At 38.2% G+C, this 13764-nt stretch overlaps 1 protein-coding gene across 1 annotated transcript in view; it reads left to right on the top strand.

The window, feature by feature from the left end:
* The window catches only part of LOC125031453 (dual specificity mitogen-activated protein kinase kinase 1-like), a 14469-nt gene continuing 705 nt past the window's right edge, over nt 1–13764 (top strand). The window contains exons 1-10 of the mRNA XM_047622199.1: nt 1–183; nt 5683–5827; nt 6260–6373; nt 9732–9844; nt 10415–10526; nt 10664–10840; nt 10964–11150; nt 11540–11712; nt 11843–11971; nt 12150–13764. The exon at nt 12150–13764 is cut by the window's right edge and continues 705 nt beyond it. Of these exons, the coding sequence (XP_047478155.1) occupies nt 98–183; nt 5683–5827; nt 6260–6373; nt 9732–9844; nt 10415–10526; nt 10664–10840; nt 10964–11150; nt 11540–11712; nt 11843–11962 (1227 nt within the window). The 5' untranslated portion in view covers nt 1–97 and the 3' untranslated portion in view covers nt 11963–11971; nt 12150–13764. The remainder of the gene's footprint in view (nt 184–5682; nt 5828–6259; nt 6374–9731; nt 9845–10414; nt 10527–10663; nt 10841–10963; nt 11151–11539; nt 11713–11842; nt 11972–12149) is intronic.

Raw genomic sequence — 13764 nt, 5'->3', positions numbered from 1 at the left:
CCTTCGAGTTCCCGAAATCGCCGGAATCGGAGCGAGCAGGAGCTGTTAGTCTGTTGATCATAATCAATATCTGACGTCTACCCTCTCACAGCTGAACATGTTGAATAAGAATAAGTTCAACCTGAAGCTGCCGCCGGGCTCCATCGAACAGAACAATGACAATGACAACCACACAGGAACAGAGTAAGTGAACAAATAACAGGGTTCTCGGGTCCTCGCCGCAGCGCCCTTAAGTGTTGGTCAATAACAAGAGACTTCAGTTCACAACCTGTTGGACGATACCCGGGCGTGTGGGGCCATCTCGCGGGGGTGGCCAGCTCGCGAGATGAGGCCAGGGGTCGAGGCTGGCCCCCCTGGCTAGCTGGCGAGGTCGGAAAACGCTGGAAAAAAGGGGGGTTGTTTCCATGAAAATCCCCCCCCCCCCCTTCATCGGTTGTGTTAAAGTGCATTAACCTCTCTTGATTTTTGTTTTTTGCTGATGCTCTGCAACATTTCACTCTTGTGGGATAATTGGGGGTTTAAGCCTGTGCAATCTGTGCAGGCTGCAATATGATGGTTGGTTTTCACAGATCAGCTGTTATTATGTTTTGATTAATGCTGGTGTGATGTGCAGACCATTTGCAATTGGAGATCAGGTGAACAGGTTTATGAGAAGAAAGTTCAAAGGCTAATTTTTTTTTTTGGTGGGGGGGGAAGGGGGAAATCATCTCCTTGATTGCTTTCTATCCTTATGTTTTGCATGAATATAGATGTATAGATAACCTCTTCACAGCCTGGTAATTTGGGACTGAGGGAATATAGAATAATCTGACACCTAAAGATTTTCTATTCTACCTCAGCTCCAAGTTATTTCATAAAATATAATTCATAATGGTACCAAACCAATAGTAAAAAAAAAAAAAAAGAAAAAGAGTAATCTGATAGAATATGATGTTTAAATATATATTTAGCAAATAGAAAGGAGAAAGTCTTAATATGTTCCTGTAGCTTTTTGTATGTTTCCCTTTCAATGCAAGATAGTTATCGTCTGAACTTGGAAAGTCTGTGGAATGTATGTGTGATTAATGTGGTAAATTTTTTAGTCTATGATGATATCGTGTTTCAAAGAAAATATTCATGGTTCGTGTTTATTTAGATGTTATTAGAACTATTCTCACTTGTTTTTCTGTCATGCATCATTAGTTTCCGTAAAGGTGTCCTCACCTCAGGAGGTGGAAGTCTTTATTTTGTGGGGAAAGGAAATTCAGAATGGATGAATTTTGCCCAGTTCAGAATATTTCAGAGTAAAACGATGTGAAAAGTGGGCATACTTTAAATATATCAAGACTTGTCATACACTGGTTCTGTAGATGCCTCTGTCTCTTTGTGTATATAGTATATGCTAGTAGGCTAGAACTAAGATGGATTCTAAAGTAACAGTGAATGTCTGGAATGCTTTATCAATATATAGGCTGTATTGCAACCAATTTGGCATAAAAAAGAGATAATCATTATTCTAATGCTGACAGATACACAACTTAACCAACTTTACTCAAAACCATCATAAACTTTGTATTTCCATGGATATTCATGTACGTATGCAAATGAATTTAGTGTATAATTCTTCACAGTACAGATGCACTCACCAGAGACTAAGTCCCCAACTCCAAGTCAAAATTTATTAAACTCTTTAAGTTCCCGTCATTGGGTATGATCCTTTGGGCACTGCCCGGAAAGAGGGTTGATGGAAAGGCTCTGCCCCCCAACACCCCGGACAAATATTGTTTTCACATTGGTATGCATCACCATTGTAATGTGAATAAAAAAATAATGATATTACAGGGGTTGCTTGCGATTTGTCATCCCATTATTTGCAGACACTCTTTTGCATCATTAGTCCAGTCTTAAACTTTTTACTCATATGTAGGCAAACACGTAAGAAACCGATAGAAATAGAAATAAAGAAAGCTTCATTGTAAATTAAAGTGTAGATAAGATAAGTATATGTATAGATGTACCAAAAATTGAAAGTTTGTGCTTGCTGCTAATGAGAATTACAGGTTATCTAAACAATACACGTCTACTTTCCAGCCTCCGAAACAGGCTGATGTTGTGATAAGGTTACTGTATCACCCGTACCTCCAATCTAGATGCTTTGATGCCCACACGTGGCCCAAAATCCTGGTATTAAGCATTTTTACCTTTGTTGACATTTTCTAATGTCCATATTTGTCATCTGATTTGCATTGTCCAGAGGGTAATAGACTGCTTTCCTAGCACAGACTCCATATCATTCATCTCTTAAGGTATTCCATAACTCGATGATACAATAATGATATCAATAATGAACAGTTTGTTACCTGTGTATTTTTTTAAAATTTCATAATATTCAGTTTTCTGTAATACAACCTGTGCTGCCAGTTACGGCAGGCAGGAATAGGATCCTGAGCATGGAAATAGGGTTGTCTTTGGCGCTGGTTCACAGATGGTACAGTCCACATACATTTGTCTATGGAAATAATGAAAGAGCTTCCTCCTAAATGCTCATCAAGTCTAATCTCCCTCCAAGAACTTTATACACTTCTGCCGACCCATTTCCATTACCCCAGCTTCAGTTGAAAGTCTCATGACAGCAAGGTCCCATCACCCCGACCCTCAGGCAAATTTTTCTGTAATGGTATGTTCATGTCACCTGCCCTTCAAGTCTCTAAGTTTAATGACTTGTCTACTAATGGTACTGTAACCAATGCGAAAAGAGCATTATATTGCACAAATGATTGAGAGCATGTTTGAGCGAATATACAGATAAAACATTGTTTTACTTCTGATCAGGAAGTTGATATTTTAAGATATATTTTTTGATGATTTACACTGAACAAGAAGTTAGGCCTGTGCTGCCTATGTATGAAATATATTGTAGTTACTTTGGCATTTCAGAATAGGCTATCTAGAAGAGATAGAAGTGAAACAGGCTGGCAATTACTATAAAAAATAGGATATCTTGGGGGGGGGGCAGGGGGAAGCTTTGGTAGGTGAGGTTGTATTACATCATGGGTGTAAGTCCTGTTTGCCAAGATGAGATCTCATGTTTGCTACTGTAAGTTGGGAAGTCAGTACTCTTTTTCAGGTGGTGCAATGTGAATGGCCCGGTGTACAAGTGAAAAATGAGAAATTACTCTGAATATGTAGGTAAACAATATGACTTTATTTTATAAAACAACGAAATATGTATGTATAAGTACCTAGATGTATAAATATTAAATAGACCATATAGCTTGAGTTAAGTCTGTGATACATATTAGTATGGTGTATGGATTGGGGAAGTGAAAAATGAATTAGAGGGCATGACATATCTCATTCATATCATCTCACTCTGGAAGTAAGATGAAGAATTCCTTTATTTTCCATTTATATATTATAAATAAAGTATGCTATGAATTTAGATCTTATTAATGGAATTTAATGTTGCCCCAGTTGATTAATTTAGTCACTAGAAATCAAGAGTTTAAAACCTTATTGCAGTATGAAAAAAAACATTGAGGGCAATATTTCTTCTTTTCTAAGATATAGGAAATGCCATATCCAAATGGCATTTCCTGTACCTTGGTAATTTTTACAAAGAAGCAAAATGTTTTACACTGCTCATTTTGAGTTTTAGACAAGGTCTGTGTAATGTCTCATCTGTCATCTGTAGTTTGGAAGGAGCCTGTAACATAAAGTGAGGCTGTGAATGTGATCTGTTCATCTTTAATGTCAGCCAGGATGCACTCTGTTGACTATCTTTAATATACTTTAACTCTATCGTGTACTCTGTAGACATAGGTATTTCTTTATTTTCAAAAGGTGGATTTCTTTTGTATTGAGATTTAGTATGTTATTAATGCCAAACATTAGGCTTGAAAGTTCTCTGGATACTTAGTTCTGAGTGTTTTAGATCTAACAGGTTTTATGCTTGGGTCTTGTACATAGGTGTTGCAGGCATTTACTTGGGTCTCATATTTAGTTCTGAGTATAACACTTGGGTCTGTTACTCAGGTCATAATATTGCATGATATCCAGTCATTCAAATAGCTTCTTGTAGTTAAATGCGTCAGTTTTAAGGTCAACAGGCATGATGACAGCAGTGAGTTTGGAATATGTAAGCATGAGGGGATGATTTTAGTTGTCAGAAAATTTGCTCTGGTCTATATTTATAATTATTTTTTCAAAGTTAGATTTTTTTGTTTCATAGGACAATTTTAAACTCTTGATTCTCAGTTTGGAAGGCTTTTACAAGGGAAGTCCAGTAGAAGATGATCCTCTGTTTTTTATCAAGACTTCTTGTGTATTAAATTCATGTTAGTTCTCCAGATACTTAAGTATATATATATATATATATATATATATATTTTTTAAAGTTTTCTTGAATATGGCAAGATATTAATATGTATATTCCTGTAAATATATACTTTAGAATCCAAGCACATCCCAGTCATATGAAAAAAAAAAAAGTTTTACTTGGCATTACATACAAATAGATCTGTAGTGTTGAATATTTATTTGATGCAGATATAAGTGTTCTCTTTGTGTGTAGAAAAAAGTATGAATGAAGAAGAATATCTTAAGTTTTAGAGATTTATTTGACCAATTCATATTTTATTTTCATCAGAAATAGGGATACAGTCAAAACCAGTCAAATACATGCCTTGTAGTGTGAAGATCTCATTTTTTTTTTCTTTTTTCTACAAACCTTGTTCATTGTCTTGGTCTATAAAGATTCTCTATTTGATGGGGCACCATTATTATTTTAATTTTGCATTATCATTACTATTATCATTTGCTTTTTTTAATTGATTGTATGATCAGTGTGCTTCATCCCTGAAAAGTGAAAATACAGTTCTAGAGTACCACAAGTTGTATTTTCATTAAATATCTTTTCATCCACAGTAGGTCTGAAACAGTGTAAAAATACTAAGCAAGATGATGGGTTTCAATAAAGATGATTACTTTCCTAAAGAGTATAGTTGCTACAGGAGAACTACTGGTTTGCCCAAGTAGTATTGATCTTCCAGAAAACATAAAGGAAGTAAATAGAAAAGTGTGTATTTCTGTAACCTTGATTAGTTGTTTGAGACTTGATAGAAATTAATAACATTTGGGTGTCAGGTAAACCAACAAGCCTAATTACCACCTGTGAATGAGACTAGTTAACTTGCCAAAATAAATAGAAGAGTGGCCCTCACTTCATATCTGCTGACTCACAAAACACTCAAAGCCTGGGTGGTTATGGATACTGTTCATTAAAACCTCCCTTTCAAAATTTAAGGGAACTTGCATAATATATATTTACTCTTCAGTATCAAATAATGTGATTCTAAAATATTTTATTTAGATCTTGTCTTGATATAAGGTTACCATCAGCTTCATCTCAGTGTTCACTGTGATGTATTGAATCTTTTAGTATAAGTTGCATTTTATTTTAAGGACTACTGTTATAATATAATTAGAGTATAACTAAGATATTTTTCTTTTGAAGCATGACAAATTTATGAAAATTAATATAGATGTAAAAAGTTAATTTTTCATAGGTTTCTGGTCATTGTATATTACTCTACAGTATTAAAGAACAATGTACTTTAATCCCTCCTATGGCATACTCTCTAGTTATTTAAGCTTTCTTCCTTCATGGTAGGATTTATGTTAATAGATTAACTTAACCCACAGCACTCCTCAGCGGAAAGCCAGCACTGGGGCTACAGGTAGCTTTGGAAATATGTCCTTAGAATCTCTCCTGAAGTGCATACAAGAGCTGGACATGGATGACACACAACGCAGACGGATGGAAATATTCCTCGTCCAGAAGCAGCAGGTCAGCTACCTCTCTGCCGTTGTCTGGGTTGCCGTGAAGGAAAGCAGTGTCTTATCCGAGATGTCTTTATTAGGTTAACTAAAGGAATGCTGAGGACATCATGTATACTTGGGGGAATTCAAGTTGCGATTTTTCAATAGTTTTCTTTGAACATTATTAAGTCCTCAACAGCTCAATATCTTTCACCTTTTTGATTTGATCGGTTTTATATTACCTTTAAGCATTATTTCTCCAGAATTATATATATTTCACATGTTTTGAAGGTGAAAGTTATGTTTGCCTTTATTACCATGTCTATTTTTCTACTTACTAAAATTACATATGTTCTTATCCGTATTGCTTTTGTTACTGTATATGATTTTGTACTCTGTGCTTTCAGTATTGCCTTTCTTTCTCTTCTTTAAAATAAACAACTCAACTATTTCTTGTCAGATTGGTGAACTGAATGCAGATGATTTCGAGAAACTTGGGGAGCTTGGAGCTGGAAATGGAGGTGTAGTCAACAAAGAAAAGCACAAACCCACAGGATTGTCAATGGCTCGTAAGGTAGGGTGCAGTGTTACACTGTCTTTGTTTCCTCTCTTTTCTTGCTCTTCCTTTCTTAACCCAAATCCTCCGGGTCGGCGATCCCTGGCTCTACGGGCATTTCCGGGAGGCTACCGCGTAGGCCTAAACTCATATTCCGGGGATTTATCCCGCGGGGTGGGGTACGCGCTACGCACACATAGTGCGGGATTACTCCAATGCTACTTGGTTTTACTAAGATTGATGAAAACTGTATGTGTAAAATCGAGAATAAATCGCTTTTTGCGACCTTATATTGGAAAATGTATTGAATTTCTCATCTTTTTTACTCTTTTATTATATTATCCTTTCTCCATACTGTCCATATCAGATATTATAGGGGCACAGCTTTTGTATTATGGTTTTATATCATGTTCATTGATGAGGATGCGAGGTTTGGTTGACATAAACAAATTTTTACATCAGATTTTTATTTTTCATTTCAATTTGCATGGTAAGGGGTAAAACAAGGGGGACATAATGCGACATCGCATAGCCGACAGACGAAGCGAGACATGGTCCTTTTTCCTTTCGTCTGTCGGCAGTATTTGCAGCGGCGATACTTCCCACCATCATTTTCTTCGATAGTGTGGGTCATATTGTTGGAGCGGGGCTGGGAAGGTGACCGGGGAGATCGCGATGGTGTTGCCGCTCGCTGAGGTGTCACGCTCCTTGTCCTCCTCACCTTCAACCCCGTCGGCCGCTGCAGCAACTCAGCTATAAGCTGGACGCGGAATTCCAGTTGTGTCATTTTTCCGCCCATCCACTTATGCACTGCATGCGCATTTATTATAGCCATATCCAGCAGGTTGTAAAACAATTTCACATACCACTTATTCGTTTTTCTAGCTGCTGGATATGACTGAGCTAGCTGGTCGCTTATGTCCACTCCTTTCATCCCTTTGTTGTAGTCGACAATACTCAGAGGTTTTCTTCGGACCTCCCCTCTTCTATTGGGTGGGAGGTCGACCATCTCATCTCCCCTGTGGATGGTCGACAGGATGTTGACTTGTTTCTTGTCGAACCATGACATCGCCAACATCCCTGCCCTCGAGGTCCTGATGTCGACTTCGCCCTTCTTCTTCACAGATAAATCCTTTGGCATGAACTTCCTATTTAGTCTTACCGTGCCGACGGTCTCTGTCTTCCGGGACTGTAGGTAGTGGAAGAGGGTGGGCGAGGAGTACCAGTTGTCAAGGTACAACTGGTACCCCTTTTCGAAGAGACCTGCTTCATGCATAAGGTCTACGACTGCCTTCATGCTTGCGGGGACGTCACTTCGGTCTTGCCCCATGTAAACTCGGAAAGCCGAAGTATATCCTGCTGCCTTACCATCACTGGAACATAGTTTGTAGACTTTCATGCCAAACCTTGCTCTCTTGGACGGGTTGTACTGGACAGCATGATGACGTCCCCTGTAAGCCCACAGTGACTCGTCGACAGCTATCTTCTCCTCCGGAGTGAAGACTTCCTTGAAGGTCCTTTGCAGCGTGTCCATTACAGGCCTCAGTTTCCACAACCTGTCGTCTGCTGCTGCTGGATCTTCGTTGTCACTGAAGTGGAGGTTCGCTGTCAACAGGTCATACCGATCCCTCGTCATAGTCTGACGGAAAACAGAGCTGTTCAAAAGAGGATTATCACACCAATAATGCCTGTAAGAAGGTCGGGGCTGTACACCCATTAGAAGACGAAGACCTATGTACTTCTGCAGCTCCTCTGCAGTGCTATCTTCCCAGGCCTTCATATGCGACGATTGGTGTTGCGGGTGCTGCTCAGCGTACAAGTTCGTCTGGGTCTCCAATGTCTGCCAAAGGTCAGGGGGGAAGAAACAGTCCAGGATCTCCCTGGGCGTTGAGTCCTCCTCAAGTCCCAGTTCCTCCTTCAGGCCTGGAGTACCGCAAAAGCCGTGGCGACGCGGCACGTTCTCCTCCTTGAACCAACCTTTCCAACCCTTGGACCCAGGGGCGTTGCGGGCGGCATGGCGGCGGGCGTACTCCGACAAAGGCTCATCGGAGTCGATGGAGGTGTCGTGGGCAGAGACGTAGTCAAGAGTGACTTCGTCCCGGTCCAACTCATCATATGTGCAGTCACTATCTGCATCGTCCCCGTCGTCGAAGTAGTCAGGATCGTCTACCTGATCCTCGTCCACTTCTTCCTCGTCCTCCCAGTCGGAGTCTCCGAGCAGGGGAACGGCAGGCACTGGAGCGACGACGGGTTCGCGGGATGTCGATGGCTGAGGCTCACCCACGTCCGTGAAAGACATGAAGCCTTCACGGGCGTGTGCTCCCCTCGTGGCAGTGGGCGCTAGTAAATCGCTTCTGCGGCCAGATGGTCGGCCAGCAGAAAAGCGAGAAGCACGAGCGCGAGAAACTGTGAGAATACGAGGCATGTTCAAGGAACAGAGGTCTGGCTAACAGTGATCTTAGTCAAAAGGTAAGGTCATAGGAAACCTCGTCACCGTCAGATTTTTAGCCGGCCTCGTTTGTATAATTGCATACGACCTCGTTTCCAGAAGAATGCTTGTTATGGGGTAATGGGGGAGGAGGAATGAGGGATCTCCTCAAGAACGAATCTCCGTCACCTCCGTAGCTGACTTCGTTTGTGAAGATAGCAAAAATGACTTAGTAACATTGTTCATGTATTTGTCTTACATAATAGTCTTTATACATTTATATGATTATGATTATGTAACAATATAGAGCCTCATTAGCATGTATTCTCCAAAAATGAATAGAGATGTAAAACGTTATTGAAAGGTGAGTAGGGAAGTCCGTAGATTCGATGTTTTCTTTTATAAAAATTCGCGAACAAATGTAAAACGCGAAATAATCAATTTTGGTGTGGCTGAGAATGATTTGCGTCATCAGATAAGTTTGTATATATCACCTCGTCACCATCACCTTTTTAGCGTACCTCATTTGTATTATTTCCAGCACAAGATGGGGGGAAGAGGGGGGGGGCGAAATGTGGGGATGGGGGGGACTGGGGGGAACAGGGAGGGAGGATGGGGGCATGGGGGGAAAGGGAACTCAAGAACAATCTCCATCAGTTTTGTGGGAATGGAGTGTCCAGAAAAAATAAAAACGTAAAATTGAGACCGTCATCACTCATGACGCCCGGCAGCAAGGGTGCCGTCACCTATCATGACGGCCGGAACATTGGCCAGTAAGGTGCCGTCATCTCTTCATGCCACCCGGAGGATTTGGGTTAAACAGTGATTAGAGCAGAAATGGATTATTTTGTATTGTAATTTTTCTCCCTTTTGTAATGCTGAATTTGATACTTAACTGTTCTGCAAAGGTAGAAATATTTAGATTCAAATCCCAGCTTTTATTTTCAGCTTATACATTTAGAAGTGAAGCCAGCAGTTAGAAACCAGATAATTCGTGAATTGAAAGTACTTCATGAGTGTAACTCTCCATTTATTGTTGGGTTCTATGGAGCTTTTTACAGGTAAGTAAGCTGACAAAAATTAAGGAATAATGAGAATTAAGTAATGAAGCCTATTCACCTATTGCAAATTGAATTTAGAATATTAATTTTGTAAGTTGCAGTTGCACTAAAAATGGTCCATGAACCTACTGCAGGCACACAGCCTCATATGTTGCTTGCATTTAAAAATGGACTACCAAGCTAGCCTGTTTCCAACATTAGAGGTAAAACATAAAGAGCATTTCAAAGTGCAATGTCCTTTCCCTTGTTTTTTCTTTAGCTTAATTTAACTTACATGTTTGAGTGTACATTTTCTATAATTTTAGCAACAAAGAAAAAAGATCCTAAAACTTTGTAGTTAAATACACAGAAGAATAGAAAAAAAAACTTTAGTCTGTTTTGTAAGTGATGCTAATCCACCTATGCATAATGCTTATCCATAGAAATGCTTATCCATTGTTACTGAACTTAAAATGATCATTAGTAAAAGTATTAGGAAAGTGCAGTGTGTAGACAATGTTACAATAATAATTTTGATGTAATTGTATTTGACATATGAATTTATTTACTAAAATATATTTGCACTTTCAGTGAAGGTGAAATTTCAATTTGTATGGAGTATATGGATGGTGGGTCACTTGATCTTTGCTTGAAGAAAGCTATACGCATCCCAGAGCCAATCTTAGGGAAAATATGTTCCACGGTAAGTTAAGATTTGTGACTGTTGATGCATCCAAAGAGTTTTTGTAATGGTCTGTAGACCACATAAGTAAAAATAATTTATTTGGAAGATATTTTGGTAGTGCTGTACAGAAATCATATATACTTCTCTATTACCAGGTCCTTAAGGGTTTAGCATATCTTCGAGAAAAACACCAGATAATCCATAGAGACGTAAAACCCTCCAATATTTTGGTCAATTCTCGTGGGGAGATTAAGATTTGTGACTTCGGTGTGTCAGGACAACTTATTGATAGTATGGCCAACACCTTTGTGGGAACTAGAAGCTATATGTCGGTAAGTTGTGTGAGAATATACATGTTATTTTTCATGTGTGAGGGAATATATTTCAATATAAATTGAAGATACTTTCTTCATTATGTAAATGTTTTAAGCACGTTAAACCTTTTCTTTCAACAGCCAGAACGATTAAATGGTGACCACTACTCTGTTGCCAGCGATATATGGAGTTTAGGGTTGTCTCTTGTAGAAATGGCTATTGGAATGTATCCCATCCCACCACCAGACCCTGCCACTCTACAGAAAATCTTTGGACAAAAGGTCGAGGGAGTGAGTCCGTCTCCAACGTCAAGGTCACCAAGGTCGGGTAAGTTGCGGTAACTTGTTTCACGGAGACCAGGAAGTGGGACTTCGTGGTGGGTTTTACTGGTGCTTGCTGTGTAGATGGGGAGAGATGTTTGTAGGCTTCTTGGTTTGTAGTTGTGTAAATAGGCTTAGGATAAAAAGTTGTGGTAATTAAGTAACAGAGTGATGAGAAAGATAAAGAGGTTCAGTAATAATTTTTTGAAGTGTTTTTAAATTGCAAATACCTTCATACCAGTAATGGTCTATTTCATTTAGATTGTGCATGGAGTTACATATCTCTTGTTAATAATTGTGTAGTGTAGTTACATATTACTTATTAATTATTGGTTCTACCTTTCAATTATTATTGTTGCAAACTATAAATGATTTCTTTTACCCTGTACTCTCTAGCTGGACTACCAGGAGAACCACGACCAATGGCAATATTCGAGCTGCTGGACTACATTGTGAACGAGCCGCCTCCGCGCCTGCCGCCCGGAGTATTTTCTCCAGAATTCGTAGACTTGGTTGATCGATGCCTTAAAAAGAGCCCCAATGAGAGAGCAGATCTAACCACTTTGCAGGTATTGTGTTTCTATTTTGCTTATGACAGCTTTGTTAATTTTGATTTGGTAATGAGTGCAATAATGCTATATTTATAAATGTTGTATTTAATTTCGTTGCATGTATATATCGCTTGCTGATCATTTGCAGAATCATGAATGGATAAAGCGTGCAGAAAGAGAAAATGTTGATATAGCTGGTTGGGTGTGCAAGACAATGGACATCACACCTTCTACTCCGACTAAGCCATCAGCTGAGGGCAATAGTTAAAAAGTTATGGTTAGTATATTTTTATTGGTTCTTATATGGTTAATGTGTTTTTTGTTATTTACCAATCTTATCGTAATATGTATATATTTTTTAATTATTTTGGTACATTCTCTCTCGATCTCTCTTTTCCTTTCCCTCTCTCTCTCTTTGCCTTTTTTAGAAAATAATGATTTTCTTAAATCCACAGAAGAGTGCTACACATATTCTGCTGGCTGGAGGAGCACCAGAACGACCTTAAACCCTTTTACTCTATGTGATGTATAAATCATAATTTAATCGTTCCAAATGGATAATAGTGTTGTTTATTGTATGTCCAAATTAATGTGCAACTAGTCCCGGTGACTTGCTATTTTTGGGCTGAAGACCACATCATTCTTGAGTAGTGATAAAGAAACTGTCATTCATAAGAGTGAAGTAAACTGTATATTATTGCTTATTAGCAATGACAGAAACTATTGTGTTTGAAAGTAGTGATGGAGGAAACTCAGATATATATTTTATGATTGTATTGTATATTATCTGAAGTTCAAGAAAAACTTGCATGAGAATTTTTAGAGTACACAGATACTGTGTTCAAGATAGCACAAGAACAAGTTTATACAAAAGATTACCATTTTGTAGAAACCATAGTGTATCTTCCTTATTACGAGTAGGAGTAAGTAGTTAATTTAAAATATCAAAGGTTAAGTTGGGGAAAATTTTATACCACTGGTTGGTTCTCCCAGACTTGTTAGTTCACAGACTTTATTGTAGGTATATGAAATAGGTCTTGGCTTAATACTCACTGAATGTTTAGATCTCTTCAACATGTGAGAGATGGTTCATGAGATTGTAAAGACTGAATTAGGAAGTATGATATGGTCAAACCCGAGTGTTTGAATAGTTAGGTTAAAAAGAAGAAAAAGCTTTAAGTATAGACAGAGTCAATATGTTGATCACTTACTGAACTAACAGACTTCACTACTCAAGATATGCCTTGGAAATCAGACCAATTACCTTGTGCAATCCATTTTATGCTGTATATTGTAGAGTAATGTGGGAATGTTGGATGCATTGATGTCAGAGTTTATGCATCTCATTCACAATGTTTCTCTTTTATGGGATAGTGTTTTCAATTTAAACTCTGCAGAGTGGTTGTGCAGGACAATTATTATTTCTGTCGTCTATGGGCTCCTCTAGGAAATTGTTGGCATGACCAAGGAGTCCATCTGATAATTTTATTGAGTCATATAGAGGCTTTGAAAGTTTTTTTTTTTTCTTTCTTTCTTTCTTTTTTTAACCTGAAATATTCGCAAATGGTGAAATATGCATTTATTAATTGTATAATTCTGTTCATTTCATAATATATGGTGGGTCTAATTAATTGCCATTGAATAGGGTTTCATTAGGGCAACAATTTTCATTACTGCATGCACAGGATTCTGAAGTCCGTATTGAGAAGGATCAAGTTTGGCTTCCAAATATACCAAAGTTTATATTTTAGTCAAAAATGTAAATAATAAGGTGAAATGCTTTTTTTTTTTCTTTTTGCAGTATACAGTTTTCTAGTTCCATAGCAATTACATGCCAAGATATTAGGTAGAAACATGCATTCCTTGCTGTGCATATATTGAATTAATAATTTTTGACAACAATAAGAATTCTTTTTAATTCATATGGTCAGATTATGCAAGTCGTACTGGCTGTCATTATTATAATCCATATTCATAGATTTGAAAATGTCATTTTTTATCTGTAAATTTTGATAACAGACTGAATCATTTTTTATTTTTTTATGTTACTGATACTGAAAATACTGAAAA

Source organism: Penaeus chinensis, chromosome 13 (assembly GCF_019202785.1).
Source record: "Penaeus chinensis breed Huanghai No. 1 chromosome 13, ASM1920278v2, whole genome shotgun sequence".
In the NCBI taxonomy this organism is placed as follows: Eukaryota; Metazoa; Arthropoda; class Malacostraca; order Decapoda; family Penaeidae; genus Penaeus; species Penaeus chinensis.
The sequence above is the reverse complement of the archived record's forward strand: the minus strand, read 5'-3'. Positions and strand labels throughout refer to the sequence as shown.